General features: G+C 43.0%; 1 protein-coding gene across 1 annotated transcript in view; it reads right to left on the bottom strand.

Annotated features, from left to right (window-relative positions):
* OSBPL11 (oxysterol binding protein like 11) overlaps positions 1–18823 on the bottom strand; it is a 43224-nt gene extending 24401 nt beyond the window's left edge. The window contains exons 1-3 of the mRNA XM_074828677.1: positions 18511–18823; positions 1856–1924; positions 576–751 (exon numbers count right to left, since the gene is read on the bottom strand). Coding sequence (XP_074684778.1) covers positions 576–751; positions 1856–1924; positions 18511–18644 — 379 coding nt within the window. The 5' untranslated portion in view covers positions 18645–18823. The remainder of the gene's footprint in view (positions 1–575; positions 752–1855; positions 1925–18510) is intronic.
* Positions 18824–27648: the final 8825 nt, after the last annotated feature.

The raw sequence follows: 27648 nt of genomic DNA, 5'->3' as shown, positions 1-27648 counted from the left end.
GCATATAACTTCAACAAACAATAACTTCCTTCATATACATTTCAATACAACATGACACATTTTCCTGGAATAACAGCAAGGTACCCTGAATTAGAAAATGACAGCAAGTCTTCAAGGGAAGAAATACTAAAAAATATTAGCCCAGATTTCTGTAGCCTACAAAATCAGAGAATGGGCTTCTATAACCACCACAAGAAGGCTAACAAACTGAACATTAAGAATAATGCAGCGATCTGCAAGCATCAACACAGTACTGTTACCTACAATGATTTAGAAAACTTGGAATCAGTACAGTTTAAGGACATTATGCATGAAGTTAAACCCCATTCCACACATCTGAAGTACATGGTCGTCTTCAAGTCATCAAACCCAAAGAATATGGAACTATCCATAGAGAAGGACAGTTTTTAACTAAAGAGTGGGATGAAAGTTTCACATACAATTCTCATTGCAGCAGTCTGCCAAAGAAGTTCTCTCCCTTTGGCAGTGCAGCCAAGCCCAGCAGAGCAGCCACAGGTGAGAGCCAGGAGTGTCCTCTAGTGGAAGAATCCCCTGTCCAAGAATCCAGGTCCTACCTCTTAGTTTATACTGCTCCCCGCTGGCAGCATTGACTGTAAAGGTATGAGAGTCTTCATCACTGGGTGAAATTACAGCTCCCGCTAGCTGCAGGGTACCCCTGGGCTTTAGGTGTCTAGACTGCTCATTCACAAAGTACTCCAGCAGGCCAGCATCATTGTTTAAAACAAAAAATCTGCAACAACAACAAAGCAAATATACTAAATGAAACCAGCTCATTCTTTTCTTTTTTTTTTTTTCCCCTGGGGGTTGGGGGGAGTGGTACTGGGACAAGTCAAGACTTTCATTAAAAGTTGGCACAGATGGGGTTGAGACTTAAAGACTTGAGTCAGTACAGCCCCAGACATATGAATTATGTTCCCAACAAGACCGCACAAAAATTAAGTTCTTAGCAATTTTTTCTTAGAGACCAGGGATTGCACAACAGAACAGTGTGCCCACAGAAGAGTGCTATTGCAAGATTTTGGGAGTCAGAAAGAGTATCCTGAAACTCTAAGGCTTAATACATCCTTAAATTACATAAATTAAGGGTAAAACAGCCCCAGATACAAAACAGTTGAGATACAAAACTGTGAAACTGAAGCAATTCCAGATTTTAAAAATAAATAAAGTGAACATTATGCTTCAACTATTCAATTGAGTTTAATGATAAGTGTATTGACACAAGTGACTGCACACCAGTGGTAGCACAGGAATTTGGCCAGTGTGGTATGCTAAGGGCTTGTCTCTCCAATATTAATTTGGTTGCACTGTGCTGCTCTAGGAACAGCATCCAGAAGAAAGCCTGACCAGAGAGTTTCACCTGTCAAAGAAAAGCAAGTTATTCAGGGGAGACAAACATCCTGAGGAACTAAAGGGAAAAGCTTGCTTGAGTTTGAATTTTCAGTAGTCTTAATTATCTTTTTTTAAAAACAATGGCAGGATTTGGCATAAAGCTGAAGAGTCAGCAGAAAAAAAAAAGACAGTATTTTAAATGGACAAGTAAAAAGAAATTAACACTGTACATGCTTTTTACACATACAAGCAGTTATAAGCCACCAAATGAGTGAACTGCTTCATACTTCCTATGCATTTTTTCTTAATCATGCCTTAATACAAATATCTACAAATACCATCTATACGTTAGCTTAATCTATACCAAGAAAAGCGTAAGACTCTTCTATAAAGTTTGCCCAATAGAAAAAGGGAAATCTAAGTATTATTAAAAAAAAAATCTGAAACACGTTCATTTAGATGTTGCAAAGACCAACATTACTAAAAAGCACCATAAAAGACTTACCGATATTGCCAACCAGTGACGAGATTGGTATATTTCATTAAGTAGCCATAAATATTTTCCATGTGATCACTATTAAAAAAAAAAAAAAAGAGAGAGAAAAGCAATCAGACAATACCAAACAAATTTTAGATCTTCTTAGCTTCTGATCATCATTATCTATTCTCAGAAAATGAATTTTCATCTTCATTTTTAGAATAGCACTACCATTTTAACAAAGCATCCAACACTTAGATTTTCCAGCCTTGATTCTAAAATAATTTTGTAAGACAGTTTAACCAGACTTACTGAACTGCAAATAATTTCAAGGCATAACTAGTTTCACCAATACTTGAGTTTTACTCAGCAGGCACTTCTGGACACATCTGTACTAGTTTCAGGTAATTAAAGACTTAATATCTATGCTTCTTCTGTTTCCTGCTCCCTCTTCTAAGGAAACTTTGTATTTTTGGACTCCTGAACAAAATTAACTTTCATTAGCTCATCAACAGAATCTTGATCATGGTCACAAACCAAAACCAGTCCCCAGGTACTCTTACACCAATGTGGTCTTATTTACTTTTAATGCCAGAACCCTTCCCAACTACACGCACAGTCATGCTTTTCAACATATGTTCTACAGAACACAACATGCGGGTGCAGGTCACATCAAGATACTCTGAAATGTAAGACAGAAGGCGAAACATCTCCTCCTCCGGCCTGGCAGGAAAATCAGGTAGTTTCTCTTTCAAAGCCTCAACTTGCAACATCCACCAAAAAGGAGAACCCATCGAGGGCATTTGGCACAGAGGCTTAATATCACTACAGGCAAAATACATTGCCAGTTCTGAAAATCAGTTGTCCTAAATAAGGCTTACAAGTCTTATGGCTACAAACTAATCGTCTTAAAACCACAGCTCAAAGACCTGCTTTATACTGTACATTCCCATAATTCTAGAAATGCCACCTCAATGACCTCACCATTTACAGTAGGGCATAATCCTACACTCCTGATAGACAATTCAGGTTCAGCATGAGAAAAAAGTTCCTATTATTCCAATAAAGAATTGAAACAACGACCCAAATATCAGACACTAGCTATTTGCTTTTTAAAAGAAACTTGTATTTAATCTTATTCAGATTTTTAAATTAAAATTTCTGTAATTTACAGTATGTTGAAGATTAAATTAAAATTATTCAGAGTCCATTGGAGCAGCAGCCTGTCTTAGTTGTTAAGAGGTCAAAGTAGCCCCGTAGCAGCAAAAGTGGAAAGGTTGGAAAAAATAGCACTACTAGAGCCAAGGGATCATGTCCATTAGTGGGTTTTGGTTGCAAACACAATTGGACTAAGTATTGGGGTAAATTTTAAATAATAGCTGAAGCTGCTGTCTACAGCTCATTTATAGACAGTTCAGTATCACCAGATTAATTAGATACCTGACAATTCAATAAATATAACGTGTTACACTAAGTTTCATCCTAAAGGAAGCTATTTAGGATGAGACTAATGAAGATAATCTCAGAGTAAATCACTGCCATTCAGTAACACTATTCAAAGAAGAGATGCAAGAATGCACATTTTTAAAGAAAAAACAAGGTGCTGATTTTTAATGTATCATTTAAAAACAAAAATATGTGTTCTAGATATTACTGCAGCAATCAGTATTGCAGTAATATCCTGCAAGGGAGAGCAGCCAGCAGAACTATCTAGGAACTTAATTTCTAATAGCTCATTAAGTGGTACTACAGATAAAAATAAAACCAAGGGGAGCAGAGGGTATTCAGGCTAGTATATATTTTAAATGTACAAAAATGCTAAAGGAGACATAACCAAACTCATCCTCTGCAGACGCCTCTCATTTGTTATTATTGGCATACAAGGGAAGTACAGTTTAGACTTGCTTGCTGTCTTAATTTAGCTGAAAATTATGAGATTGCATAGTCATAAAAATGTATGAGCTTGGGTTTTAATCATCTGAAAATTGTCCCTAGTCACAGCTAATTGTTTTTCAGTTTTAGTGAATGCAAGCCTCACCCTTACTTTTCAGTTAGGCATTGTACGGAGCCCTGCACACTCAGGCTAGAGCTGCTGCACTCTTCTGTTAACTAACGTGCCTAAATCACAGGTATGTTTTATAGAACCAAGAAAAATCAGAAAAGTAACTTTAGACTGCAGTGAAGACAGCAGGATGGAAGCCCATTCATCTGACAAGGGTAAATAAAAATCTTTGATTAAAATAATTTGACAACTTTTTTCTGAGTGTGACAGATGAGATAACTGATTTTGTCAGTCTTTAGAAAGAGGACAAGTCACCTTAGAAGGGAATGCAGCCCTTTCAGTGATGTACTTCCACATCAGAGGAGCACTTGACTACATTTTGTCTTCATCTGTATGCTTTTCTTCTCCACTGGGATTTTCACTTTGACTAGACTCAAACTTCTCCAAATGCCTCTTCTTTGATAATTCCTATCTCTAGCCTCAACAGTCCCAGAAGTTGATGGCTTAACTGAAAAATTTTGAAAACAGCCCCCCAGAGAAGCCTAAGAAAGTGACTGAGGACAAGCAAGCCAGTCACCTCAAGCAGCATGGACACTGCCAATCTGAATGAAGCATGTTGCAGCAAATGAACGTGAGCACGACTGCATGATGTTAAACACACCGGCCAGCTGTGTTTCAGAATCCCTAACTTTGCACACAGGGAGTCCCCAGACCCCATCTCTCAAACAAAAGAGCTGTAACTCAATGTACAAGGTAAAAGCTCAGAGGTACAATCAGCAGGTATCTCCCACTCACAAGCAAAAAGACTTCATCTGGCTGCACAAGATGATAGAAATGTACTAAGCACCAATGGTTAAACCTCAGTATAGCAGAGCCCAGCAAGCAGAGCAGCGGCTGGTGCAGATCCCAAGACACACAACAGTCAGCTGCGGAGAGGGATTCTTTACGGACTAACCTCTGCAGCAGCAGAGGAATAATACAACATGCGACTGCCAGGGATGAGAGACTGAGCTGTGCCTTGTTTTTTGGAGACCGGAGAATGTTAGAAGAGCCAAAGTCCAAAGAGATGGAGCATCAACAGAGGTCCCTGCTAAATGAGCTGCCTCTTGGACAATATTGATTATTTTCCTTCTTAATTGCGTTCATGCACCTGCAATTGAACCACACAAACCCAAAATATTTAGTTTTCACCCTGCTAAAGGCTGGGCAAACTTTTAGCACTTGTGTAAGTAACAGATTAGCCTGCCTGAAGGGTATGAAAAACTTGGTTGGTATTTAAAACATTTCCCTTGACAATGTAAGGGCCTAGACACAAACAAATAAGCAAATAAAAGAGTAAAAGCACAGACCTTACAGGCACTAATCATACTCTCCCAGCACGAATTCCCACATCACGTGGGCCATGGAATTTTCAACATTTGAACTAAGCCTTATTTTCAAATGAGTAACAATTTTACACACTAAAAACGAGATTTAAAACTAGTCTGCAAATTGCAATTCACAAAAGGTGGATCCTATAACTGTACACAAACCCATTACAGAACTACAATTAATCTCCTAATTTTCTTCTGGGTAAGCACTAGTACTTTCCTACGAATACTCATAAATAATTCTGAGAGTGTTTTTCTGTAACAAGGCCACAGAATTACAACTAGAGCATTTCTTCAATGATTTTAAGATTAGTGCCTCCACAGCAAGAGTTAAACTAAAATATTTGCTGTTGCTAAAGCAGTGTTGTAAGGTAGTTAACATTGTAAAAAACCACAAAACCCCAGTAATATTTCACTAGTATGGAATTAACAGCAAAGCTCTTCAGAGTGCTACAGAAAGCTTTTAAGATGGTAGACTCTGAGAACAAGAGGTTGAGGTTCAGGCACTAGCTCTGCTCACAGATAACCACAGTTCATAAAATATGAGCAAGATCTTCCTTAAAGCCCTTATCAGCATTGTTTCTAATGAAACAACAGTAAAACCTGTTTCAAAGTTACCTGTATACTTCAGAAGCCTCCACAATTCCTCACACTGGGGCTTCTGACTCAGAAGACAGATTTCAGAAGTGAATTTGACACAAAACACTAAGCAACTTATCTCAACGCTGTCAGTGAGGCCTGGCTGCACTGGGCTACTTCCCAACTTTAAGAATGCCTTTGCATTCATGTTGCTGCCTATATGCACATGTACCTATGGGTACGTGTATCTTTCCATAGCCAAGATGCTGCTGTAGCTATTCAAAATGCTCACGTCAATCTCAGATTGTCAAAGGAACAGCAACAGCTCAGCAACGATGAGTCAACAACCCCTAAAGTTCGTATTTCTGTAGAAATTCACGAGTCCTTCTGTCAAAGAAAGACAAAAAAAAGTTTAAGTGTTGCAACAGACCTGTCACAGACTTAAAGATGTAAAAAAAAAAAAAATCATTTTAACTTTTGCTGGACTACTTTAAGTGAGGATACTGTGCAAGTCACAATCCAGGAAAAAAATTATGCAGGAACTTATGGTACAACACCTGAACTCCAGCCCAGTACATTTACCAACCCCCGAAATCTGGTTTTTTTCCAAAGGCAGAACACCACAGAACTTGGCTGCCCATTTATCACACTTTTTTATTTTATAAATACTGTGAGATGGACTGAAACTGTCCTTGTACAGAAATGACTGAAGTCTATGAAAAATTACAAAATCAGTTCATATTCTTTCCAGAAAGCTATCCCTCCCCAACTTCAAAGCTGTTTACCACAAGCCAGATTTCTACATATCTACGTGCTACTAAAACACAATAGGAGTAAAACATTCAGAAAGAATTATTGTTAAGTTTATTTATCCTTTTCTAGTTTTATTTGTCCTTTTCTAGCATCCCTCTTCAGTTGCAGCAGCCGTCAGTGCCCTGCAGGGTGGTCTCCTGTTCTGAAGGAGGAATAAGATAGCGATAGTCGGGCCAAATTCCCCCTGTATCCTGTTTACATGCAGCACCCAAGTCTTGAACGCAGATGCTGAGAAACAGCAGTCCCAGAATGACGTCTTCCAGGAGCTTCAGCCAAGATACCCAGGCTCACACCTGACAAGCACTGAGCCAACATTTCCTCCAAGAAGAAACATCAATGCAGAAAGCCTCCCCACCCTTTTTCCATACCTGTCACAGTGCAGCTCTCCCCAAAAGCCCCACACAAACAAATCACCATTAGCAGTGGCACTGTATTACACCCATCTGGAAAGTGATTACTGAAAACTTCCAAGACTGCCCTTCTGATGATTTTAGTTTTGCTGGGACCCAGACAGCACCGCGTGGGATACTTTGAGAGGCCAGGTCTCTAAAGACCCAACAGCTGTTTGAACAGCAAACGCAGCAGCCAAAGGCTTCCCCATGGACTTGCGTAAGGCCTGGCTTCGCACAGCAGCTGAGTATGTGTGGATTTGCTTCCAACAGGAAGGATGACCAGGAGCCTGGAGCCCATGCAGATGTCAGGGAGGGCTCCTGAAGGGGGATTCAGCCTCCATAGCTGCCACCACCGCCATTATGACAGTGCCTTCAGGCTCTGGCCAAGGGAAGAGGCTCCCTTCTACTGAGCTCACAGCAAGATGCAAAAACCTGGTGAAAGAGACTGTCTTCAGATTAAAAGCTAGTAAAGTACAAAGAAAAGGAAAGAAAGAAATCAGGATCATAACAGTGCAAACCAATGAGTGGTTTTGACTATTGTTTTAAAAAAAGCAGTAACTATTTTCACTGAACCTGTTGATTTCTACCCTCAGGCTCACTGTTGGTAACAGCTTGCTTCTTTCTCACTGACCACTGCAAAGTGCTTATCTACAATGCACCAATTCCCCTTTTTGTTACATGGTGGGGAAGGGCAGGGGAGAAGAGAAAGGAAAAAAAAAACCCCAAACAACACACTATGTCAGCAACGGAAACTTTGGGCGTATCTTCAGAAACTGCAAAGATCCCTTGCTCCCAAGAGACCGCTGCCATGTTAAGCACACTCCAGTCCCACAGCTCGTTGGTGCCAGAGCAGGTTCCCCAGTACACCCAACAAGGTAAGGCAGAAGCCTCTGTGTTGCTTACAGAGTATCTACATCAATAAATTAGCTCTGCTTTTCCAAGGCTTTTGGAAGAAAAACCTAACCTTGCTGTGCAATTCTTCAACAGTACCCCACAGTTAACTGCAAAGTAGCAGCAAAGCCTCTGCTCTTCAGCTCATGTGTTTGACTATTCAATTATAAGTTTAGAAACCAACAAGTGCAAGGAAAAAAGGTCCAACAATATGACAAGAACATGGACAGTAGACCCTGGGGAGGCTTCAGAACACCACTTGGCCACAAGCGTGCCAGCAACACACACATCCTCATTAGATATAAGAACTTCTCTCAACATGTACTCCTGTAAACCCTTGAGAGCACAGACATGCATTAGAAGAGACTTGCAGGCTTGCTACAAAGGAAGGGTGCGGCCAAGCCGAAACAAGCTCTCAACTCTCCATGAGCCCAGCATGAGGCAGCCCAGGCTTCCCATCTGGGGTGAAGGGCTCTCCCACTGCCCAGCCTCCTGCTATCAACATAGTTGCATTTGCACCTAAACTTTCTATCAATACTAGTTCTCAAGGGGAATAATAAATCAAGCTTATAGGTTTTTTAAAACCATCCTAATTAAACTTGCATTTGATTCTCCTCTTGTGTGCATTTATGCCACAGGTCAACTATACACAAATGAAACTGTATTGTAACGCTTTTGCAAGGTAGCAACAGAAAAAAGGAAAGAGATAATATTTAATAAATAGTAAAACACCGCTCTCAGTGGACTACAACAAAGCTGATTATTTAACTACTTTACCATTTAAAGACCCCTTTACCTCTCAAAATACATCTGTCTGGAAAAAAAAACGCAGCAAGTTTCAGCTAAGCAATTTCTCTTGCACATACACGAACACCTCAAGTCAGCAAGAACTCCACTCACGTATAATTTATTGGTGAATTTGCGTCATCGTAACACAACTGAAGCTGGACCCAAGAGTCAGTAGCTAACTCTGCAGATTTTTCTGCAATGATAACTACTACTCAAGCTATTGCTGGAAAAATAACTGTAGATTTAGCCAACAACATTTTAGAGCTGGAGCATACAAAAACCAGGCACCTCAGAAGATCTGAACTCTCCACTTATACCTCTGGAGAACAATTGTTGCCTGCAGCTTTGCTACCATTTATGTTACCAGTTTACATTAGCACACCATAATGCAGTTTCACATATTATTGTTACCAAACCCCAAAACTCTTCCTTGAAGTCTAGTTTCAGAAAGCTCAAGCAGTCAAATTAAAGCTACTCTGCTCAGCAAACAGTAGTGGCTTAACATAAGCAAGGCAAACACACTGATGGATGAGCATCTTTGCAATTTTGGACTATCTGCTACCTACCCCATCTCAGCAAGCAGTGGACCCTGGCAAGCACTGTTCACAGAAACTGGTGGAGCAAACCTCTGCATCGCTTAGTCACTCTAAGCACAGTCCAACATGGTTTAGCTTACTACACATCCCACCCCAAGGCATTTTGGTCTGCTTCTAGTCTAGTGGCTCCTATCCTAATCAGAAATTTACAGATATGCCCTTCCAGTTCTAAGATGTAATTGTGATTATGACTTTAAAAAGATTATATTGACAATTACAGATTGCCATCCTGGACTTGGCAGCAATAAAACACTGGCTATTAAATGGAAGGTAAATACACTGATCATCTACTCCAGATGAGCCTCTTGCCTTTTTAATTATTTTTGTACCATTTTTGAGACATTTCAGATTAAATACAGAGCATAACAATTATTACCACCTTCCAAGCAAGCAAGAACACACTTAATTGACTATATTATCTAAATATTCAGAAAGACCATAATCTGGAGTACAACAGGGGCAGAAAACTGTGTGGACCACCAGACTGAAGAAGCAATGGCCAATAGTATGAAGTCTTAACTAGCAAACAGTTACAAGTGGTGCACTTCAGGGGTCAATACTGCTAAATGCCTCCAGCTGGCCAACAGACCAGCACACACTCTCTGCAACCTCTCAGGGGAGCCCCAACCTCGGGGTGCAGTCAGGATGCAGTAGGGTGGGCTGCCTTTCTGGGGGATCCCAACTGTCCAGAGTAACAGGCCGAACAAGATCACCTGAACTTTGACAAAAGCAATGCAAAGCCTTGAGCCTAGGATGGACTAACCCATGGATCAGTGCAAGCTAGGTATGTCATGCCAGACAAGAAAAGGCTGGGGGACCTGGGTCTGTTGAGCCTCCTTCAGAAGCAGGGAAGGCTTAATGGGGATCTCATCGCTGTCTCCCCTACATATGGAGAAGGTGGAGACAAACTCTTTTCAGAGATGCACAGAAGAAGGGCAAGCAGCAATGGTCTCAAGTTGTAGCAAAATAAATTCCTTGTTTGATACAGGGAAAAATTCTTTGGGGGGGGGGGGGGGGGGGGGGGGGGGGATGGTAAGGCCTGGCCCAGCAGCCGAGAGAGGCTGTGGCATCTCCGTCCTTGGAGACACCCAAAACTCAACCAGCGGCCCTGAATTACCTCTTCTAACTTTGAAGCTGGCCCTGCTTTGAGCAGGAGGCTGGATAATTTCCCAGAGGTCCCTCTCAACCCAAATTATTCTACAATTCTTGGATATAGAGAAATTAAACAAAAAATATTCCTACATTAAAACTAAAGCATAAGATACTCTAAAGGTTTAAAGTCTAATTAAGAAAGCACTTGTGTTAACCACCTAGGATTATTACAATACATAAAAAGAGCAGGACTACTTTCTTGTTCAGTGCTTTAAGTGGACAGTGATTCCCAGACAAGGAATTACTCAAAACTGCTCCTTTTCATCATGCAGTGAGCATCAGGTATTATTCATATGACACTCAGGTGCTAATAAAGTTTCCTTATGGTTTTCTTTTATGCTTGTCATTGACATTTATGAAGGAGTTGTGTACCAAACAATAAAAGGATGAGGACATTATCATCCCATTTTACATATAGGAACTGAGGCACAATGAATTTTCAGCCTCTCTAACTTTGAGATAGTTGTGGGCCAATTTTATTCATACACAGCTTCTGCTGATTTCAGCTGCAGCTGTGACCCTGCAAAAGTTTTGTAAAATCAGAGCCAACTGTTCTAAACTAGGCCACTGAGAAAAAGAGGAACACACAGCTAGTGATTACAGGGGAAAACCAGTTTAAACAATATGACTATTAACACAGAGGAAGTCTGAGCCAGGGTCAGAAACCAGCTCCTTAATATAGCATCCTGCAGTTCTGCCCAGCAGATCTCATGCTTTCTGTTACATCTCCACTGTAATGAATGAAACCAACTTCCCAATGCAAACTTCAGAAAATTGGTTTGTCAATGCCTAAACATTAATCAAGATTTTAAAGATTTCCAGCCTCATCAAAAACTCAGGAATGTACACCTGGAAGGAAAAAGAAAAATGCATACCCGTAGCAAAAAGCCCTCCCCGACACTGACATTCCTGCTCTAAAGCAGGCTGTCAAATACAAGATTGTCAGCTTAACACACACGAATAAACAGCATTCCTGCTATCCCACTTCAGCCTGACCTTCCCTCTCATTTCAGCATCACCACACAGTACAGAAAATCTGCAGTGGTATAAGCCTTGCAAGCACCCTAAAAAAAAAAAAAGTTGTCCAGCAGCATTACCAGCAGGTAGTGATCCCCTACAAGAAGGATTCATCAGCACTGGCAGGTGATCAGAGTGCATGTCGAGGCAACGTCCTTAAGTAACAGGGGCCCTTGCACACATGCCTTAATTTTCATGGTACAGTGAGTACAGCACAAGAACCTACCTAAGATAACCTAACAGCAGCAGCTGGCGCCTTCTGCTTCTGCATTAAGCAATGTGATTAGGTCAGCCACATGCAGTTTGTTTTTCATCTTCTCTCTGGGGAGAGAACACGTGTGGCAGAGCAGGATGTTAATGTTATAGGCACGTTCAATTAACTTGCTGCTACATAATTACATTAGAAAAGGTGAAGTTGAAAAATACCCTTTGCACTTAGTGAAGGATAGACATTTGTAACAGCCAGCAACTCCTGCAGAAATCTATTCCACAGAAAGCGCAAGTTATTTGATATTTGGAAGCTATTCAAAAGTTTGTGCTTCTTCAGTTTAGCTTAATTTGAACTTGAAATGAATATCCCAGTACTAACACAAGTATCCTGCAATGCCAGAACCAACTCCCACATTTGCCACCCCTGCCCCAGCAAGTTTTACAGCCTGACGATTCAACACGGAGGTGGCTCCAAGAAGCAAGAGAGGGACAGTGCTCTTGGTAGCCACAGGGCTGGAGAAGGGAACCCAGACCTTGCTGACCCGGTTCAGGAATTGGGTTCAGGTTCCCTACTAGAACATCAGCCATCACGAAGCTCCTGATTAAGTCACCCAAACCTGTTTCCCCAACTCCATCCACTTACTCCCACTCACACAGAGGTTCACTTCTCTTGATTTACAATGCAGCTGAGCTTCCATCTGCTCCAACCCTATTCTTCCAGGTCATAAATACATGTGTGAACATGAATGGCTCACCTGCCTTTTGAGAAGTGCTTGGGGCTTCAGCAACTAGTAAAATCAGCTTGATAAAAGATGACCTTAACATTTTAATAACACAGAATGAATCCTGAGGTGGATGTAACCAGCTACCCATTTTAAATACAGGCTTCTTGTCTATTCTAATGAGCAAATTATGTAAAGTGCAGCATTTCTAAATTAGTGTTATGAATATGGTATACTCTTTAAGCAAAGGCTCAGATGAGGATAGAGAAATTCAAGCACCAGGTTTTTGAGCCATTTCCCTTCAGCATATAAAACAAATGTGACAGTTATCCTGATCTGATTCTTAGTAATAAAAAGGAATACAATACACAAAGTTGCAAAAATAAATAGCGAATTTCACAGCAACCACTTGAGAAACTTCTTGTCAGCACCCAGTTCATCACAACTCAAAAGGTCAGCAACAAGTCAGAAAGCGAGCAGCTAAGGCTTTCTGAAGGCCACGCAGTGGTGAGGTATCTCCACAGATCACCAGAAACGGAAGCAAGGAAGACCGGGCCTCACTTTGATACCAGGTTGACATCAGAGCCACCAGCCAACCCAAAAGCTGCCAGCAGAAACGTAACGGCAGGGGCAGCAGAACCCCCATACCCATTGCTGGCCAGTGCCTGGGTGTCACAATGCTGACAGATTCTTACGACAGTGGGAAACCAAGGCAGTGGGGTGGGCTGTAAGAGCAGGGGAAAGTTAAAGCAGGAGCAGCCCTCACCAGACCTCCCAGGTAACACCACAAAATTACAGCCTCTCTCCCCCTCCTCGGTTGTGCACAACAAGGAAGGGGTTTACAGTCATCGATGACAGAGAATACACAAAAATTCCACATAGGATCCCAAAGAATTTTGGTTTAAGCAGTGCAGAAAGAAAACCCAGAACAAGGGAGATAGGTAATAAAAAGGAAGCACTAGGAGTACCAGCATTAGAGAGAACTGTCCTAGGATGAAACTAACTTTTACATGAAGGTTTAGGAGGTTTCTTTTCTTCCACTTATCAAATGATAGGGCCTTTAACTTAAATTCTGGCCTGCTCTCAGGAGTCCAGAGTTAATTAGGTTAGCCAACACACTCTTGAAGTCTAAGCAAGAATTCAGTGCTTACATTAATACTATGATGAGAAATGTTACGTTTGGAGACAGGCACAGAGAACCAGCAAGGGAGAGGTTTGAAACATGAAGCATTGTTGAACACTGTGCTGTCATTACCTCCTGTTTCTACCAAGTTAGTTTCAGCTTTAAAGGCCAAACAGATGAAATTTATCCTCCTGAGATCAAACATTCTTGGAGTGTGACTAGAAAAAGCATAGAAACTAGGAAAGCTACACATTTTCTTGCAACTAAGACTGACATCAACACCACCCTCAGTAAAAAGGATTCTTATTAACACCCACTCAACAAGATTGTATCAGTTTTAAGACATTTCCCTTTATTACTAATTAGATCATTTTTGCAAGATAGCATGAATAAAAAAATATCATAAACACTTCCATAATCTAGCTCAGTCTCACATATTTTGCTTCCATGTGTTTGAAGTGCAAAGGATTGTCAGTCACCCTCCAAGTTAACTGGGATCAAAATCAGAAACAAGCATTTCCTTTAAAACACATTTCCCATGGGATCACTTTATGGAGAAGAGTTCATGATCACCTCAAAATGCAGAATTAGAACATATTGATGTGTTTCAGCTACCGGTTCTTCTGTTACATTATCACATGCTGACCTGCTCAAAGACAGGAGACAATTAAAGTCAGTAATTGTTCACTCCCTTTTTTCAGTATTTATGAAGAGTGCTTACACAGTGTCAACTGCAAAAATAAACAAAGCCCTTAAAAGAAGACTGGTAACCATTTCACTTGCTTTAAATTTGTTAGCCTTTTATGTTTGATACAAAAGAAATTACAGTGTTACTCTTTTTGCCAAAACCCTCTCTCTGTTGTTTGTTTGCATTTCTGCTTGCTTATTCCCAGCCTCCCTTACACCAGCCCAATGCCACATAGAGTAATTCTGCAAGAGAATCTACCTTAGGTTGATAACCTAATGACAGGCAGAAGCTACCCAGCATGAGGAACCCTCTTACCTGCCACTTCTAGCAAGAAAAAAAAACAACCAAAAACAAACCCTAAAAGTAATATTAGTTGAGGAAATTGACTCCTTTTCTTAGAAGCTACTTTCATCCAAATGTTTTTCTATACTAATTCAAAACTGTGAATAACCTTGCAGCACTTAAGTAAACTTTCAGGAATAGCTAACTAAAGTTAACTTGCTTCCTTAAAAAAAGAGCAAAAGACATACAATCTGTAGCATTTTATAAATATATGTGGCTAAATCCATAATGAGCAGATGCTAAAACCGTTTCAGAAATAAGGAACAAAGGCGGTTATCTACAAAAATACATGCAGAACTGAAAAGGAAATAGGTTTTGAAATATAACTTGTAAGCTTAAAAATCAGCAATCATTTGGGAAATTCATGAACATTTTACATGCATTTCTACCAGCAAGAGAAGAAATGCTGGGAATCCTTTTAATAGCAGATACATTGATTTATGTATTTGTGAGCAGAACCACTAAGAAAAAATTTAAGAGGACAGCATGTTAGCATGTCTCCAACTGGAAAAGACAATCTTGTTTCTCTAGTCAACACAGTCCTTTGAACTTTTAATTTTGTAGATAAATGAGAACCAGTTATTGCAAGTCATTTGTCTCAAAATTATCTGAAAGCCCCTCAAGCCAGGCTGAAGTGACTTGTTTTACTTCTCTGGCACATATTCTGACCAGTTCTTTATTTAGCTCATAGACACAGATTCTGCTTTCTGGTTGTGAAATTTTTATGTTATTTGAATGCCTATGATTCACACCTCACAGAAGTACCTGCTAAAGCTGTCTCCTTTCTCTCACTGCTTTGAAATGACTCTGTTCATTTAACCTAGAGCAAGGCAAAAACCAAATTAAGATCATCAGGAGTAAAAGCATAATTGTTGAATGCAAATAATTCTTTATGTCAGCAACACTACACTTCCTAGCTTGATTACTGCTGAAAATAAAGAAGCTGTTTAGAAAATGTTATGATCTTAAAATACTTCATCGAGTAATCTTTTAATAATTTGAAGTTATTTAGAATTCTCACCTCATGGCAACTGTTTCTCTAAATGAAAATAGGGATAAAGAGTTGAGTGTGTAACAGAGCCTCTCAGGCTCTCTTTATCTAAATTGCAAGTTAACATTCATGCTATTCCTGACCCCTGTCAGGAAAATGCAGCTGAGGTTTGGTTGCTCTCAGACACACTGATCTCAGATGCACTCTGACCCTGATCATATATATATATATTCATAAGTAAACAAGATCATTTCCTGTCAGACGTGTAGAAGAGCAGTTGCTCAAGAACTCTTAAATTCTATTAAGTAAAAAAAAAAAGTATCTTCCTGCCCTCTGAAGAAACTGAGCTCTTCCAAATTTCAAAGGAGGCACTGCTGCTGGCTGCCTAAACTCACCGTACACAGGCTACAAGCAGAAAGTCTGCAGAGATTCAGCTGTATCTCCACATTATCTGAAGTGTCTGGCAGCCTCTGGTTGTCTCCTCTACTATGATAAAAGTTTCGTCTAACTATCACAGCTATTTAAAAATCTCCTTATTATTCCCCTACAGAAATATGCTTTCTGCTTCATTTTACTTTTTAGACATGCACTTTCGTGACTTTGCATCTCTTTGAGGTTTCGGTTTTCATCATTTCATTCAGTTTCATTATTTCAGGTTCCAGCAGTGATGAAGATATTTATTTTTTTTCCATAGTCCTATCTCCCCATTTGGAGCATTAAATTATCGAGTACCTGTTGTCCCATTTGTCTGACAACTCTACTACAGCTGTTTTGACAAGATGCTTCACCCAATACAGAGCCATATCCCTGCACCAGATGCAGTCTATGCCGAGAGTGTACTTCAGGACCCTACTTCTGTCAAGCTGCGTGACCACGCATTGCTCACACTCTGGGCTATAAAAGTCAAAGATCAAACTTCCACCAGAAGCTCCCAGCAAATCTGTTTCTAAACACCATATTTTAGACACTGATCTATTATTAGAGGGGTCTGTCTTTTGTCGAGTACGTTTTAGAATAGAAGTAATCCACAAAGCAAAAACTAAGCTACAGCATCCTGTCCAGCACTTCCTAGGGAGGCAGGGGGAAAAGGTGATATTTTGTGAGTAATTAGATATCGAGACAAATGTAGGAATTGATTCCCAACAGAGCAGAGATTAACAGTGAGGTACCACAAGTGTCTACAATAACACAGTTAGTACATTACACTTGTCCCAATGACTTAGAAAGAAAAAAAAGAAAATAATAATTTGCACTAAAGTATTAGAACAAATTAAACCATTAATCCAGATATTGATAGCTGCAAAGAATAACATGGACTGTTCCCACTTAGAGCTGTCAAGCCACCAACCTGGCTATCACTCAGAGTCAGTTCAACTTTTGCCCTACAAGCCACAGCACTGAAAGAAGAAACAAAACGCTTGGATGCATAATTTTAAAAAGTGGAATTTCACTGCATAGCACTGTCCTGTGACCACCATCTCAAACATACTATAGCAAAATGGGGTTCAGGCAAATCGAGTATCTCATCCCTTCCACTGCCTCAGATTCCAAGTAAAAATATGAAATAGTTCCATTTTGATTGCATAAACTAACTCCTGCATTCCACATGTGAAACACATGGACAGCAAGTGCTTCGTCAGAGTAGAAACAGCAGATAAGACAACCAACAACTGAATCTGACAAGAAGCTTTCCCTATTTAACAGCCTGAAATAACTGGCCCTGAAATCACCGCTTCTCTTTCTGGCACTAATCACCAGAAGAGCAAATGACTTGTGACCCAGATTCTCGGCAAAGACCGAGCTGTTTGCTCCCTATTAAAACCACCAGGCACTCAGTGCCGGCACAGCCTGGGCCTGGGTGCTCATTTGTCTAAGCCATCTGATGGCCCTCCGTCCCATCCCGCGCAGCGCACACAGATGTACCACACTCCGGGTTTGCCGTCTCTGCGCGCAAGAAACAGAAAGCCAGTCCATCTGGGCTACCAGATGACGGCTTTGGAGAGTCTGCATTTGAAGGAGAAGTGTGCAAACTTCGCATAACAGCAGTATTTTCAACAGCAACATGGCAGAACTCCAGTCAAGGATGAGAGACCTAAAAGCAGGGATTTGGAAATCTCTCAAGCGATGCCTTAGAGAGCCCGCTATCAGTGTGTGAGCAGAAACCCTTTCAACCAGAAAACACATCAGAAAAAAAGTACATGTAAAACCCCAAAACCCTCAGTCGCACAGGCAAGTCATTCAAAGGAAGCATTTTAGTTTGAAACCATTTCAAACTAATGTTGTGTGCTCAGCTTCTCCCGCTTTCTCCGCTCTCTTCTGCTGTATTTGCTGTACCTGAGTAATCACCCCGATTTATGCTAAGCACAGCCATTCTTAAAGTCAGTCAGGTAAGAGAGAAACTCCGAGCATACTCCAGAGTTTCGTTATCAGCAACAAATAAAAAGCATCAATAAGAACACTGCCATTAAGCTCTTAAAGAAGACACACCGAGCTTAATTTTGGCGCACAGTTTCTCTTTCTGGCAAGGCTGGAAAGCGACAGAACGCCTTCAGCAACTTTAAACCGTTCTCCACATCCTGCGAGGGGAAAATGAGAACTGAAAGGCAGGAGCAAAGGCACAAGCCCTGGCAGCGCCGGGAGCCCGGGCGTGAGGCTCTGTGCTAACACACAGCCACACGGCTACCGGAGCCGGCTGACAGCCACCCCGAAAGGGCGCTCAAAGGGGCGAGCGGGCGGCCAGGTCCAGCCGGGGGCCGGAGGAGGTGTCTGTCCGTCCGTCCGTCCCCCGGTACTCACGGCGGGTCTGCCTGCCGGGGGCGCCTAAAGCCGGGGCAGCCGCGCCGACGACCCACGCCCAGGGCAGACAGGGCGTGGACAGCCCCACGAAGGGGGCACCGGCGTCTCCAGCGCCCCGGCGCCGGGCTCCGCAGCACCGGCGGCTCCCGGGCCCGCAGCCCCTCACCCCTCCCCGCCCCGCCGCCCCCGGCCCGGCCCGCCGCGCCCACCTGTACTGCCAGCCCTTGGCGCCGCCGCGGCCGCCGCCGCTCTTGCCGCCGCTCTGTCCCGCCGGCGGCGGCTGCTCCGCCTTGCCCTCGCCCTCCGGCCCCTTCATGGCCGCCGCGGGGTCCGCGCACTGCATGGCGCCGCGGCTCCCCACCCCCTCAGGGGCGCCCCCAGCCCAGGGCGGGCCGCCTGCCGGGGAGGGGAGGGAGCCCGCCCCAGCGGCCGCGCTCAGGCCGCGCCGGGGCCCGGCCGCGCCCGCCCCATACGGGCTGCGATGGCGGCGGCTGCCGGCACCCCCGCGCCCCGCTCGGCTGGGCTCGGCTCCCCGCACGGCCGCGGCGGGCTGGGGAAACCCGCCCTCCCGCTCCCTCACCCCGCGGCCCGGCCCGGCCGCCTCTTCCGGGTCAGAGCCGCCGCCATCTTTAGTGCGGGCAGCAATGCCCACGCTAGGCCGCGCTCTGCTACTACCGCGCTTAAAGCAATAGCGAACCTTTAAAATAATTTTAAACTTACCGGCTTCTCCACCACAAAGAAGCGAGGAGTAAGGAGAGTGAGGGATCCAAGGGGTGTTGTACAGGGTGTTACGAGCAGGGACGTGAAAGCCCTCAGCTGGGATCTTGCTGAGTGTTGTCACAGAGACCCATAAACCAGCCAAATTCAGCAGTTCATTCACCAGCAAAGCCATGGCCAGTCTTGGCCTCGAGAGGAAATACACTTTTCCTCCTATTTTTCCTTCAATTACTGCATATGGGCAACAGCTGAGCAGGTTTTTTTCCTTCATAAAACTGCAGCTAAGTGGGAGATGTGGGTTCAGTTGTGTGTAATCTTTCAGGCCAGGCATGGCTTTTGGACAACTGAAACTTAATTGACTGCAGCAGTGTTACTTCTTAAAATCAGGGGCAGAGGATCCTTGTTCTGGCTTTAATCAATTGGAACATGAAGGAGAGGAGGGCAGAATCAGACATGGCTGTGGTTAGCAAGGTCGTGGTGCTGCTCTGCACCTCTTCTTATCCAAACTCGCTTCTCCTCTCCAGCTCTTTTATTACACACCTGTAATATTGTGAACAACCATTACACAAAAGATGCTAAAATGCCCTATGTGAGAATCTACATAGAAGCAAAAATGTAAAGGAGAATATATTTCAGACAAATAGTTTATTTGCCCAGAACATCTTCCCCACTAGCAGCTTCATACCCCATGAAGGCTGTCCTGGCTTTCCCATCTCCTTCCAGCATGCTCCCGTTTTGCCAGTGACATTCAAAACATCTTTGCCTTTGGCCATCAAATGAGGATAGCATGTTATGAGCATCATGACTTTAAAATGTACTTATAAGCTTTAATCTGGCTCTAAATTAGCCAATATCCATCCTTCCTTGCCAAGCCTACACACACATAATGTCAGCTAACAGACCCCAGGCGAGGGCTGCCTGTTGCACCTACATCTATAACTACCTTACAGAGACATAATATATTACCACTGCACAGGCGTAAAATCCCCCACTTCTGCCTTTTTAGAAGCACACTCATCACTGCAGAGAAAAAAAAAAAAAAAAGGCTTTTTCAGCTGCATTTTTCTCTTGTGGAACCACAAGAGAACAGATCAGCAGAGTCAAGATGTCCACTGAAGAAAATTTTGGCCAGAACTGCACTCCTCTTGCCCTCCAAACATGTTAATTCCTCCTCTGCTGATCACCTGACATTTAAATTGAAAATATAATACAATTGTAATGTATAATGCATGCCAACATCACCAAAATTTTCCTGGGCAAATTTGAAGCAAAAGCAACTTGAGCAAGAATCCCACCGCTGTGTTTTATTCCCCCCTGCTTGAGGACAACCAGCCCCAACAGAGACATAGCTTCTCACCCATGTTAGACCTTTCATAACTGTCACAGGTGGTCGGTAGGATGTTCCTCCACCTAGGTCTTCTCCAACACCCAAGACAGGGCAGGGAACCTTAGTGCATGTTTCTGCAGCCCCTCAGCCTCCGGCCCCTGAGCACAGGGTGATAAACTCAAATTTGGTCCCCCCATGCATTTGCTTTTTTTCTCTCTCGCAGTACCAGAGGCTGTCGTAAGATGGCATTGGCAAAATGTTTAATAGCATCGAAAGGCTAACAGCTTAACCACATTTGCTAAGGTTTTACAAGTCAAGCTGCCTTTTATCTTTAGTTTACAGTTGCTACTAATTATATAACTTGTGTTCAGGTTCACTGCTCTCGGTCTCCTTCCCCAGTTGTAACTTAGTGGCTGAAAATGACCCAAATCCCACCCTCACCATTTTTTTTAAATAGAATTGATGATACAAGTTTTCTACCACTCCCTTGTTGGTCAGACAGGATTTTTTTTTTTTTTCCTGACCTACGAAGTATCTTTGGATGAGACCAAGTTTCACACAGTTTTAAATCTGTGCCCCCCTACGGTAGCTGGTCTGCAGAAGATAAGCAATTACTGCTCCTCTCTGCTAAGGGAACTACATCCTCTACAGGCATGCGGAGGAATGACATCAATCCTGGGAAAAGCAAGCCAGAAGTGCAGCGGCCTTTATCGCACGAGGAGTGCCATTTTTCATAAGCATTGGGAGCTGCTAGCTAATGAGAAAATGGCCAGAAAAGTAACATCGCTAATAGCGCTTCACATCTGCATTTCTTAATTGTACAATCAATGGTTCCTAGGGTTAGGTTCTTTCTCAAGGCAACTGATACTTGAGTTTATTAATAGTCTGGGAAACATTTAACGTTTTCTGGGCTCTTCTAGATAACGAACATGAAAGAACTTTCTATGCTTACTAAGAATAAAAAATACCTGCCTACTAAAACTCTGGATGCCCTGACACAAGAATAAGAAAGGAAATTTGGTTAAAACAACAGTCTTTCTCCTTCAACATACTGAGAGCATGGCTGTATTCTCTTGACTGTAGGTAAAAATGGCCAGTAAGGTCAGGTAAATGTAACACAAATTATTTCACCCACCAGAGTATTTTACACTGTAGAGATTATTTGACAGAACGTCTTGATTTTGGAGCTTTACAGCTATCACTGAGTCACTGGGTCTGCTGTGGCTTTGCTGTACTTTAACATGCATATGAAACACTGCTTTGTTTGACATGCAGAATCCCTGGTGCTTGCTTTCAATGGTTATTCATCAGTCCTTCTGTAGTCTTAATGAGTCAAAGCCTTTTCTTATTTGGGCTTTTCAGTCACTGTCAGTCATCTCCTAATTTCCTTGCTCTTCTCTATCAACCCCTGTGGATCATATTCTGCTGTAATGCAGGTCCAGCTGAAAGCACCAGACTCACAGTCAGCTGCCGTCTCACATTGCCTGCAAAGTTTCCCTCCCTGTCCACAACCCATTCACGTCCTTCGCACTCGCATGTGGCACCATTTCCAGTTGCGCTCAGTGTGTCTGTGCTTTGGGTCACGCTCCAGGCTCCAGCATTACATCACCCCAACACGATCCAGATGTGGAAATGTAAACTGGGGCAGCAGTGAAGGCTCGGTCTGGCTGGAAGCCAGGAGTGTAATCCCAGTAGCTCCCCCCCCTGTGAGGCACCCTCTGAGGAAAGGATGGTGCCCTGGGATCTCAGTGAAGAACAGGACAGAAGACCATTGCATCTGCCTCCAGAGCAGCTTCTTTGGAGTTGCTGCTTGTGTACGGCTATTCTTCTTTAATGCTTCTGTGTTGAGAGAGGCTTGCCACAGCTTGGAGCTGTCATCCTCATCATGCAGCCCGGGGGCTCTGAAAGTAGCAAAAGCAGTGTTGCTCTGCAGTCGTGGCACGAAAGCAAAGACCACGGCATCCCCATCCCTCTCCACACCGGTATATTGTCATCAGCACGCTCGCGTTGCCTTTTATCTTTCAGACCTCAACAAGCTACAGTTCTGCCCACCACCCAGCCCCACCACCTGGGAATGGTTAAAGCACTTACACCCAGTCTTGCCAGAGACTTCCAAGTCCCTGCACAGGCTAAAGCTTGTCCTAGAGAGGCAGCTCACCAGCAGCAGGAGGAGATAACCGTGTTATGACCAGAGTTTGAGACATTTCCATAGCCACAGCACCAGCGATGAGCACTTTTTCTCAGTCCCTTTGCCTGCCCTTGCATAGCTGCCCAGCACACACAATCTGGCAGTCTGCTGGAGCTGCTGCTGACAGCTGGATGAGCGTCCTGGGTCTTCCCTAAACACCACCCCTCTGCTTGCTCAAGTCACACAGAGACACCTCCCTGCCCTTTTCTCTCCAACTGCTGAGCAGGCAGAGCTCAGGGTATTGCCTCACCACCCACTGTGGCAGAGTGCAAGCTGTTCAAGCACAAAGGGTGATGGCTAGAGCCCATCGCCTCTGTGCCACAGCAGGGCTTGCCTTCTGCCCTGCCTCAACAGCCCCCGGGTGACTCCACTCCCTGAGCTCAAGGGGATCTTTTCCACCATGTTACTCACCCCAACAGAGAGTGAAACAGAAACTCCCTCCAGATAGCCCCCTTCTCAAGCTCTTTGTGTGGGGAATTCAAAAACTCACATTTGTCTGCTTAGGGCCTGACTTCTTCTTCAATAAATGCAGCCACATGTGAGTCCATCGCTGAGGAGTCAGCCCTGCAGCACTGTGGGACCACCCAACAGATTCTCTGCATGGGGAAAGTGAGCAGGTACCGAATGAGCTGGGCTGGCTCACCTCCCCAGCACATATCGACTTGCTGCAGGGAGGCAAGAGGAGGCCACGGAAAGTGCATCCCCTTACCACCGGCCTGGGTCCGGTGTGTGGTCAGCAGACACAAGGGGAGCACGTGCTGTGGTTGTGGTTGAGGGGCTTCCCAGCTTTTTCATTCGTCCCATGGCCATCTTCAGCTTTTCTCGAAAGACTTTTTCTGCCCTACCTTATGGCACCACACGACATTGCTGCCTTCAGCTGTTCTGCAGCTCTCCATTAGGACCCCTTTCCTCCACGATTCTCAATTTCCTGAAAAGCAAATGTGTTTTTATCAATGTCTCAACTAACCTTAGCAGCTGCTGAGTGAATTCAGTTCTTCAGTCACTAGCCCCTTCTCCTCAAACCTTTTCTGTGCCATGCTTTACTCCTACACACTTATCCTGCATGGTTTCTATGGCAACATGAGTATCTCTCCATCTGCTGTAGATCCCCATTATCATGTTTAGCTGCTTGTTATCTCAGTCAAATGCCATTTCCAGGTGTATCATAACAAGATCAGTTTGGAAACTAAGCCAAAGCACTTTTTGTAGGCAAACCTGTCCATCATAATTTGACTGCCATGTTTCTAGATAAGCTCTGCTTGTGGGATACTGATACTGAACTGTTCTCATTACCAGATCTCCTACTTGTATCTGCACACTAACTAATTCTTCATCCACCTCATAATTTCCAGATGACATCCTTCCTTCTCATTGAAGCCTGTGTTGCTAACAGAGTAGGTATATTTGGATTCTGGGAAGTCTTTGTAGGTCTGTTGCCTGGGGTTTGACATCTATTTTATAGAAAATTAACTCTAAGTTACTAGTACTGTTTTTCTTCCGGCAAATGCATTTTTCAGTTCTGCTATAGTCCTGTTGTGCCTCCTGAAAACCTTCACTGTTGGATTACAGAAAGCCCTAAAGAGTACAGATGGTTTACAATTGGCCTCTCAGTCTGTTCTGCTTGAATTCCTTAAATTACTTGGAATTACATAGATTTCTATAGGGCTAAAATCCAGCCTCATTTTCTGCTAAATACCTTTTGGAGAACTAATTTATGTGGGAAAAAAAATGGTCTTCCTATATAATCCAATCATAATGTGCAGCAGAGAACTCAGTAAAATGAGTGGAGTAAAAACTGCACTGTTGATTTGTTTTCTAGATCCCATGAGTCAGTAAAAGCAGACTGCAAGAAGTCCATGTGGAAGCTGTAAAGCTGTAAGTAATTCAGATTGTCAGCTCTTAGGGACATAAATTGACATTAATTATTTGTACCTAAAATGCTGGAAGAGCTGCTTTGAGATATTACATGCTACCTCAGTATAAATGGTTATTATTTACTACCTATAAATTAAATTAATTAAACATACAATAATTTAGTATTTATATATACTTTTAAAACCATGCAAATCTTTCATTTGGAATATAATTCAGGGAAAGCTACTGTGCAAAAATTTTCCAGTGGAAAATGAAGAGGCCCGTGATATACAAATAATTTTGATGCTAATGCCATCCAGCAGGCTGTCTAGCATAAGGTGAGGGTCAGGTGTGGCACTTGCAGTTTGGGTAGAGTTGAAGTGGTAGGTTTTTAACAGTCCACAGACCTCAGCCAGAGGAAGGTTTCTGTGTACACTCACAACAGGTGGGCTCCTCTCACACATCCAGGCTGAACTTGGAAACCCTTGTTCTAAACTCCAGACCTACCCCAACCTTCATTCTACCCATGGCTCCACAGGTGAAAAAACTAAATGTTTGAGTCCTGCTGACATCAGCCCACAAGATTCAGCAAAAAAAGCTCATTTTCATCTCCTCTTTCCCTAAACTCTGAAGCCTGCATTCCTAGAGAAGCTGAGGAGCAATGCTGTCTGGTCACCACCCCAGGGAGTGCAAAATTCACATTCTGCTTTGCTTCCAAGTAGTCACAAGGCAGAAGAGGCTCCCTGAATCTTACTTCTCTCCAAAGAGATCAGACAAAATAAGACAGAATACTACCCATAGCTCCATATGCCCACACAGAATGTGAACTGTGATGCAGACAGTGCAGGACATCTTAGGAATATGCAGAAAGCCTAGTGAAAAAAGGAAAAGGGAGTGATATGCAGAGAAAACTATCCTTTGAACATCCAAAATTAAAGGTACGGCTCAAAACCAAAACAAATCAGACCTGCACAGGGAAATAAAACAAGAACAAAAGGGTATTAGCTGCATGATTACAAAGGAAACAAAGGAAAGCATCGCCAACAATAACAGCAGGGCAGATACCTAAAAGCTAAAGGAATATATTGCTTCAGTTTCCATAAGGAAGAAAATGAAACCCCAGAGAGCAGAGTCAGCACACTTAATGGGCTAAAGGGCATGGATATGGAAATTATCACATGTAGCACAGCCACAGAACTCAAGAGCTCTTTACCCTTCCCTTCTGAAGACTGAATAATCTCCATCACTGAAATCTATAGGCTTTTCAGAGCAAATGTTAGCCATGAGTAACAAAAGACATGAAGGGAAGCAGAAAATGTGTTAAAGTGCAAGCTAGGCATGTTATATGTAGACTAACCCAATATCTTTCTTTGTTAAGATAATTGCATTTGCAGACAAAGGAAATCTAATAAATCTTATCAACCTGAACTTTGGTAAAGCATTTAATTTAGTATTGCCAAGATAATTATTAGCTAAACTCAAGAAGATGAGGATTAACATAAACACTATAAAATGTCAACGGAATAGTATTGGGAGTGAAACTGCTGATGGGGCTGATGATAGAAAAGTTATAGGACTGGAGGAATTGGTCTTACTGAATAATTTCCTTAGTTAGCTTGGCACAAAAAATGACAAGTGGGGTAATGAAATTTGCTAACGACAAAGTTGTGAGACATTTTCAATAGAGAGGAAATCCTACAGGAAAAATTATATGAATGTTATGCCCTAGTAACAGACATGGGATGAAATGTAACAGTGTAAAATGCAGGGACATGTACTGAAAGATTGATAAAATTTCTCCTGTAAATTAAAATTTATCTGCTATGAACAACAGATGAGGAAGAGCCACGTGCCTGATGTAGTTATTAAAAAGGTAAATGCAGTCTTAGATGTAGCAAGTCACATATTTCCAGGAACAATAAGTAAATATATACAAAGCACTGGGTGAAATTCTGTTGAGATTTCAGAGCTTCATTCAGGTTATTGGTGTTCAGCAACTCTGCATTCATGCTGGAACAGGTACAGAGAAGTGCCATCCGGATAATCAGAGGAAGAGAAAAGAGGAGATAAGAGAGCATGTCTTGCTGAGCTTGGCAAAATGAACGGTGAGAACGGATCCAATTCCTCTCTGTAAATACATTTGGAGTTTAAGGTGGGCAGAGGGGGAGAACAAGCGCCGGGGGAGAAGAATCATTCACATTTATAGACAGCATTTGTGCTACAACAGATACAGACATAAGTGCTTGTGCTAAGTTGGATATGGGCATAAATTGGATATGAAATGAGGAGAAGGGCTCTCACTGTGAGAGGAGAATGGTCTCAAACACCTTCTCAGCAGGAGAAGACGGGGAAAAAACTAACCAATTTTAAGATGAAGCTTGATAAGGCTGTGAGCTAGAAGCAAGAACTGGGCAGAGAGTGTTTTTCCAGGCCCAGCTCTGACTCACGCAGGGAAGGAAAACCGAGGACTGGCCCTATCCCATACTCACCTGGTTTACCCTACGCACCCAACAGTATAGGGTGCCCAAACATCACCAACCAGTGGCCAAGGAAGCAAAGCATGCAATGGCTATATCTATACCACAGGGCAGAGCATACTGCCCTTTACCTTGCCCTCAGTTCCCTCTCTACAGATCACCCAGCCCCACCTCTCCTCCCTGCCCATCCTCTGCCCGGCGCCTGCCGAGTTTAGCGTTTCTCAGTCACATTTTTTTGGGGTGTTCAAAGACCTCATTTTCACCATAGAAAGAGCCACACCTGGCTTGGAAAAAAATGCCCATTGGCTGCCCTGGCTTTGCAGCACCGACAGTGAGGTTTTTCTCTTTGCAGCAGCTGCTAGGCAGAGGACAACTGTTCGGCTACATAGTCTCTGGCTGCTGACACGTGCATGACCCATTAGGTGCAGAAGATCAGGTGAGCTTGGATGGGGGTGGCCTTGAGAGGGTTGCCTTTATCCTCCCTGATAAGCAGACTGAGCTTTTATGTCTGTTATGTACTAATGACTCACACCTGAGAGGTAGTGCTTGTGGGCTTATGGGAAAAACAAACATTTGTGCCTTTGTGGGAAAGAACAGATCCTTTTCCTTGCCTGATAAAACGACAGTAGTCAGCATCCACCCATGTGTGCTATATGGCTCCTGGGCTCTGGAATCTGACAACGGACCCATTTCTCAGGGCCGTTCTGTGTCCCTGTACAACACTGCCACTGAAGCAGCCTTGATGTCCAAACCTGCCGAGTAAAACTGCCTGCAGACTGCCCGG

Source organism: Strix aluco, chromosome 6 (genome assembly GCF_031877795.1).
Source record: "Strix aluco isolate bStrAlu1 chromosome 6, bStrAlu1.hap1, whole genome shotgun sequence".
NCBI classification, from domain to species: domain Eukaryota; kingdom Metazoa; phylum Chordata; class Aves; order Strigiformes; family Strigidae; genus Strix; species Strix aluco.
Note: the sequence above shows the minus strand (reverse complement) of the source record. Positions and strands in the feature narration are given on the sequence as shown.